The sequence below is a fragment of the Perkinsus marinus genome, assembly GCF_000006405.1.
Source record: "Perkinsus marinus ATCC 50983 genomic scaffold scf_1104296941728, whole genome shotgun sequence".
NCBI classification, from domain to species: domain Eukaryota; phylum Perkinsozoa; order Perkinsida; family Perkinsidae; genus Perkinsus; species Perkinsus marinus.
This window is the reverse complement of record NW_003212397.1, coordinates 264,923-271,233: the sequence shown is the minus strand read 5'-3', so window position 1 is coordinate 271,233 and position 6,311 is coordinate 264,923. Positions and strand designations below refer to the sequence as shown.

Below are 6,311 nucleotides of genomic sequence, written 5' to 3'. Positions count from 1 at the left end.
TGTTCGCTTTCCTCAGTTGAGCTCAGGAGTTTCCTCACTAATTATAGGAGTTCACATATAAATGCGGAAAAAGTGTACAGAACTACCAAAAATTTTCCATATTGTCACCAACGCGTATATTTTTCCACACTGGGAATGTACTCCAACTAAAAAAATTACTACCAGCTGTTCGATATCTCCCTTTCCTGCATGCGAATATCGACAACCCCAGTGTGCTTATACCTGTCCATAGCATCACCACTATGCCCTATGAGGCCGTACATACCAGCCACAATGGAAGTCGAAGGGGCAGCAACCATCCACATCGCATGGCTAATCGGAGGCGGCATGTCCGGCCGTATCACGGGATGGGCCTTTTTATACCTACCATAATTCCGTCACTTCATGTTCAACACACGCAAGACCTCACTGTATGATTGCCGCAGCCGTTCGGCGATCGATTCGAACACTGGGAAGGCCAGTAAACGCCGTTGGCAACTCTCGGCTCGTTCCAACCTTCAACACCATTTGCCCTGATCTCGATGAACCTTCACCATTCCGCTGATGCGTGGTCAACAACCAATGCGGTACTGGTAACTGTAAAGGCTTATGAGGGTCATCATATAACCACGACTTCGCTACTCGGTCCCGAAGGCTCTCTACTGGATTTGGCAAAAGATGCCTCTGCACTACCAAAGGGAGGTGATGCGCCAAGCCTGGTTGCAACATTTGTTCGACGAACCCCTAGCATGACATCAATGAGACAAGTCAGAATTGGACCGAGATCTACATCGTCCATTTGTTCTAAAATTTGCCGGGTGGTATTCTCAGAGAGTCCCTTGAAACCCGCTAGTAGGAACAGTCGAGACCATAATCTGAATGACACATATTTGCATGGAAAATCCACTATCTCACCTAGAGAGCCGAGCGATAGTGTTCTGGTCAAAGAAAATGTCAAAGACACTTGTGTGCAAAAGGAGGCGTTGAATGCGCGGCGGTATATACTCTAACAAACCGTGCTGACAGACCTTGATTGGAAAGGGATAGCGGGGTGAGCGAGAAGTGATGAAGATTACCTTGCAGTAGAAGCCAAGGCCGACTAATAACGTGCCAACAAGAATTGCTATTAAATGAGGGCATTGATTAAGCACCTGAATGCATGACGGTAGATTTGAACCTGGATGTCACGTGCGACAGTAATGCACCTTAACCGTCCGACTATATAGGCTTATACGAAACGATTACCTGTATGGTGAGGCCCGCCAGGCCCACGATGAGGATGCAAAAGCCGACCCATACCACGAGGGTCCAATCATCCACGTTTACCCTAGCTAAGGGTTGCCGATTCACAGATGATAACACGACAGTGCTAGGGGTCGGGTTAGCCCTCGACGCCAGCGTTCGGGTTTGGCGATGAGCTACACGCTCGGAACCTTCACAGACAGCACAGTAAGATTCTACGAAACGATCAGAAGCCCAACTTCACTCCGACCCTCGCAAACGCTGTAGAACCGATTGGTCAGTCCAAGTAGATATACAGTGATCGGGAGAGAACACCATTGCACGAATTGGTATCACACATCACATGCAACTACTCAACCGAGAGAGAATCCCGGTGACCATGGTAGTAGTATTGTATTATTCTACAAATTACTGTTTCAAACTGTCTGCTGTATTAAACTGTACTGCTATTATTCTACAAATTACTGTTTTAAACTGTCTGCTGTATTAAACTGTACTGCTATTGTTCTACAAATCACTATATGGTATATTGCGTAGAATAATTCTAATAATCGCGCTCCAAATTGAATTCCCACAGAGTAGGCCAGAGGCAATGAGTGAGACTATAGCACTGCCTACCTATAGCATCCTGATGGCTAAAGACCCCCCTGATGCGTAATGGTATTCGAGCTAATGGTCGGAGGACGTATTTCTGCAGTGATACCCCTACTCCTCCACCACCCTCAACCGCCATTATGTGTAACGACTCAACTGCGACAAGACCTTGCCAAGCTCTCACGATAGGGAAAAACGGAATCCCCGAGAACAGTATCCGCACTAGCTTCACTGTTTATAAGGATAAATCATTCTCAATAGTCATAATTCCTCAAAACTTGCGTTATTGCACGCAGGTTCAATTCTTGGCCAGGACACTATTGTGCGTATAGTCTATATGCACAAGTGTCGGTATAGTGTCGGTATAGATCTATACGGTATAGATATGACTGGACGAAGTGAATCAGACATATTCGGACGTATGAGTAGCGAAATTCGCTCCTCCTTGAGCTATTCGCTCGGCGAATAGCTCTTCAGAAGATGTTTGAGAGTAGATCAACTGACGCCATGGCTGCTGATATCGATCTCTCAACTGCTATCATCGAACTGTTACTCTACCAATGAGGAGATGTTCGTTGCCGACGACGGTGACCTACAGGCTGTGAAGAGTGGTCTGCGACGACCGTCTCCGAAATCGTCGGCAGCATCTGAAGTAGGAGATGTGCTGGATCGTCGAGTTGATGAGGTGTTGGCTCGAGCATCAGCTGAGCTACACAAGAACGAGAAGGATTATAAGGGTCGAGAGAAGGAACTCCTCCGTACTTTATTCGCCAGAGTGAGCAGGTTGGGCGGTATAACGATCTCTGATGGGTACGAACTGTCTCTGAGAAGGGAGCGTGGGGCATCTGGCAAGCCAGAATTTATTTTTGTGGTCAAGTGGACGACGAAACCTTCTTCGTCAGATGGTTCGTCCGAGGCTCCGAAAGGCTGGTGTAGTAGCTCTATGATACAGAAACTCGACGAGGACGAGCGATCTGACAGAAACTCGCCGAGGACGAGCGATCTGAGTTCAATCAGCACTGCTCTGTGTATACTGAGAGGGATTGATGGGAGAAGGACCTTCTCCGACCTTCTCGAGAAGGACCTTCTCAGAAGGTCGAGGAAGACGAGTCTGAACTTCGTAGGATACGTCGTTCCCATTTAACCGGGACGATCTTTCCAGTGAAGCAGAAATTAACAGAGTCTACTCGTATCCGGCCCGCTACGGGCCGCCCGTAACGGATATGAGAGGGGCCAACTTTTACCCACCGGCAGTATCTGCAGTTCAACCAACGGTGTTGATGGCAGGGCGAGGTTTGAGAGGGGTGCTCCGAAGAGGAGTGCAGATACGACAATACGACCTCGAGAAGGCTTTCTATTCTATCGGCATCGAGGTCATCGACGTGGCTACTGGTGAACATACTCCAGTCTACCTATCGGTCGGTGAGGAGTTGTTTGAGTATCCTAAGCTAGCCTTTGGGCTGGCGGTAGGTCTGCATGCGTTGAATTGTACCCAACGTATCGTTCGCAAAGTCGTTCGCTGCGCGTACGAGGTATTGCAAGGTGCTCAATGTCACGATGTCTACCCTACCATTCTTGTTGTCATGGACGACTTCGTAGTAGCCGGTGAGGCCCCCGTGCTTGATGTCGTCGAACAGTTGCTTTTGCTGGGTTGGGAACTGTGCGGTTTCAATTGCCCTGATGCGAAGCGTGAGAGATGGTCGAGTGGCCAACGTACCCGTTGGCTTGGGAATCTTTGGTGCTGGGACGATGAGCACGAGACGTTATCTGTTAAGCGCTGTGAAGCTGGTGGTCCCGGAGGCTGAGGTGTTGAGTAAGCGTATCGTGTTTCAGTTGGCCGGGAAGATCGGCTCGGTAACGGGAGGCGCTTATGAAGCTTTGGCGAGATGTCTTGCTGATTGATTTGCATGATGGTCTTCGATTACAAGTTGTTATTCTCGAATCTCTCGCTTTGGAGTATGCTACTGCCGTGCATGTTGAAGGCGGCTATTGTGGAGTACGAGCTACTCTGAGTGCTATGTATCAGAGCGCGTGGGGGCCAAAGTTTTGTCGACATGCTAAGCCTGCCGTGAAGAGATGTCTGGCTTGTGCTACTACTCGCTTCGATACTACTACGGCCCAGTTTCAGTCTGGTGCGGTGAAGATGCCTCAGAAGATGTTCGAAGTCTTGGGATGTGATGTCTATGGTCCTTTTCAGGATCCCTCTATGAGAATCAGTCGTAAGAACGCGGATGGTTCGGTTTTGTCGTAACCGAGTGGCTATGTCTAGGAAGTTGAGCTCCTCGGCTGAACGATTATCGCTTGGGGACAAGGCTGTTCTCTTCAATCCGGGTAAGATCGGTGGATCTCGAGAGTCCAAGCTCTCTGGTTGTGCCGCACAACTTGTGCGTCCGGGCCTTATTATGTGCTCGAGAATGTTGGGGATCAATGCTATCGTCTAAGTTCAACTTCCACTGGTCAAGGACGCAGTGCACTATTCCATGCAAGTCGCTTAGGGAAATACGATGGTCCTGCGAATCCGGAGTCCAATGTTTGTCCACCTTGCCAAGATCTTCGTGACGATATTGTTATGGTTACCTGCGATGGCTGTAATCAATGGTTCCATATTTCCTGTGTTGGTTGGAACGAGGACTCAGATGCAAAATCCACCGTAAACTCTCCTATCGATCGGCCAGAATACGGTGAGAGTCGTTAGACTCAAATCTCGCTCAGAGCGAGTCGCTCTCAGAGCAGACTCAATACACGCCTCACGAGCACTGATAAACTTGATGACAACTTGTCATTGACAAGGTAGATACCACAATAGAGCTCTACGCAGCTTCAATGATGTCGGGAATAACCACAACAATAACAACCACAGCTTAAGTTAGTTATAAACCTGACTCCACTAGCTTGACGCTAGAACACAATTATGGAGACTAGAGACACACACAGAATCGCAATAACTTCCTATCAATTATTTCTATGAAAGTACCGTTACCCACACCTCCACAGTTGAACGAGAGAATTGCCTCCACATTTGAACGAGGACCAAGGTCGTAGAACCAATCGTTGAATCTTCCCGACACGAGCGCAAGGATCTTAGTCTTATCTGTTGCAGCTTACAACAGCGGGGGTATCATCGTCTACCTCCATAATCATTTTCACGTGCTATCCGTTGAGTAGGATTATCCTGACAGATATCGCAAGGGTAACAGACTCTGACGCAAGGATCGCTGGAAGCGGCAATTGACGTGATGTTCTGGCGAATTGGCCCAATTCAATTGGGCACTCTGAAAGATCATATCGATCCGAGGATTAGTAGTCTGGATTATTGCTCGTTCCTCCGAGGATTGAGTTGCCGGGCCTTTGATGGGGTGCTCCTGACGACCAAGATGAGAAAGTTTACAGGCGACGCCGATCCGGTGTTCACTAGACTGGGTTGCCATGTCCTGCTATGAAGGAATCTTATTCCCTCACCTCGGGGCCCGAGGATCAAATCGATCTGAATGCGCTTCTCTGCGACTTGATCCTTCCTTGGATGAGCTGCATATCACTCAAAAGCTAGTGCTTATGTCAGGAGAGGCTCTCACACTCAGCTCTAACTGAGAGCTCGGGTTGCAGGAACTCTTATGCATCGGAGCTTCCACTAGGAACCACCAGGCGTACTCGAATTGAATTCGACGAATTCAATGGAGTTCTGCGACTCGTATCACAGTCTGTGATTCACAGAACTGGATACAGCTAAATGATCCCTCGAAAATACCACAACGTCACTTTTAGGACTGCGCCGCCATTGACTGAACTCATTGCCATCGAGGTCTCAAGAAAGAGTTGACTCGAGGAGCGGAATAAGGAAAAAAACCGCACCTATCCACCACATAATGAGAGGGGCCACAGCCCGGCCCGAATAGAGCTCATGTGCCCAAGATTGTCTAAGGATACGAAAAAAAAACCCTGCCGAGGGAGGGGGGGCCGCTATGAGAACTATTCGCAGTATCCATTGACGCAATGATAAGCGGGTCCTAGAGCATCCCGACATTCATTATCAGCTTTGCAAGGGATCGTACACTTACTGCTGATGCATTTAGGTAGTTCGGGAGGACAGTTCTTATCGTTATTGCAGTAAATGACACCGAGAGAGTCTCTTAGCATCGCCTGCGGACGTGCCTCCACTACTAGTAGTAGAAAGACGGAGATGATGAACTTCACGAATGACACCATTATGTAACTTGATGAGCTGAAAGGTGTACTGCTGATGTGCAAGAATTGATGCAGTGGGAATCCCCCGAAGCAACTACGAACCAGAAGAATTCAATTGCAATCTCGCTGAACTCTCGATCTAAGTTCTGTGTCGCGATTATTCAACACGATTTTAGATTAAGGCCCTTAATCTAAAATCGTGTTGATCGCCCTTAATTTAAGGGCGAGATGGGTCGTTATAATGAGCAGAAAGAGCGTGGATACCCGTGAGGTTACGTGACGCATAACTGATGCGTCATGACAGTTTGGTGTCG

General features: G+C 48.3%; 2 protein-coding genes across 2 annotated transcripts; one reads left to right on the top strand and one right to left on the bottom strand.

Annotated features, from left to right (window-relative positions):
- Positions 1-158: 158 nt before the first annotated feature.
- Positions 159-507, bottom strand: Pmar_PMAR000097 (hypothetical protein; the record flags this gene model as incomplete). The annotated part of the gene is made up of 2 exons (XM_002781669.1): positions 159-363; positions 410-507. The coding sequence occupies 2 exons, from the start codon at positions 505-507 to the stop codon at positions 159-161; spliced, it is 303 nt and encodes a 100-aa protein (XP_002781715.1).
- Positions 508-3,398: 2,891 nt separating this feature from the next.
- On the top strand, positions 3,399-4,256 carry Pmar_PMAR000096 (hypothetical protein; the record flags this gene model as incomplete). The annotated part of the gene is made up of 3 exons (XM_002781668.1): positions 3,399-3,504; positions 4,013-4,034; positions 4,085-4,256. The coding sequence occupies 3 exons, from the start codon at positions 3,399-3,401 to the stop codon at positions 4,254-4,256; spliced, it is 300 nt and encodes a 99-aa protein (XP_002781714.1).
- Between the last annotated feature and the right edge of the window lie 2,055 nt (positions 4,257-6,311).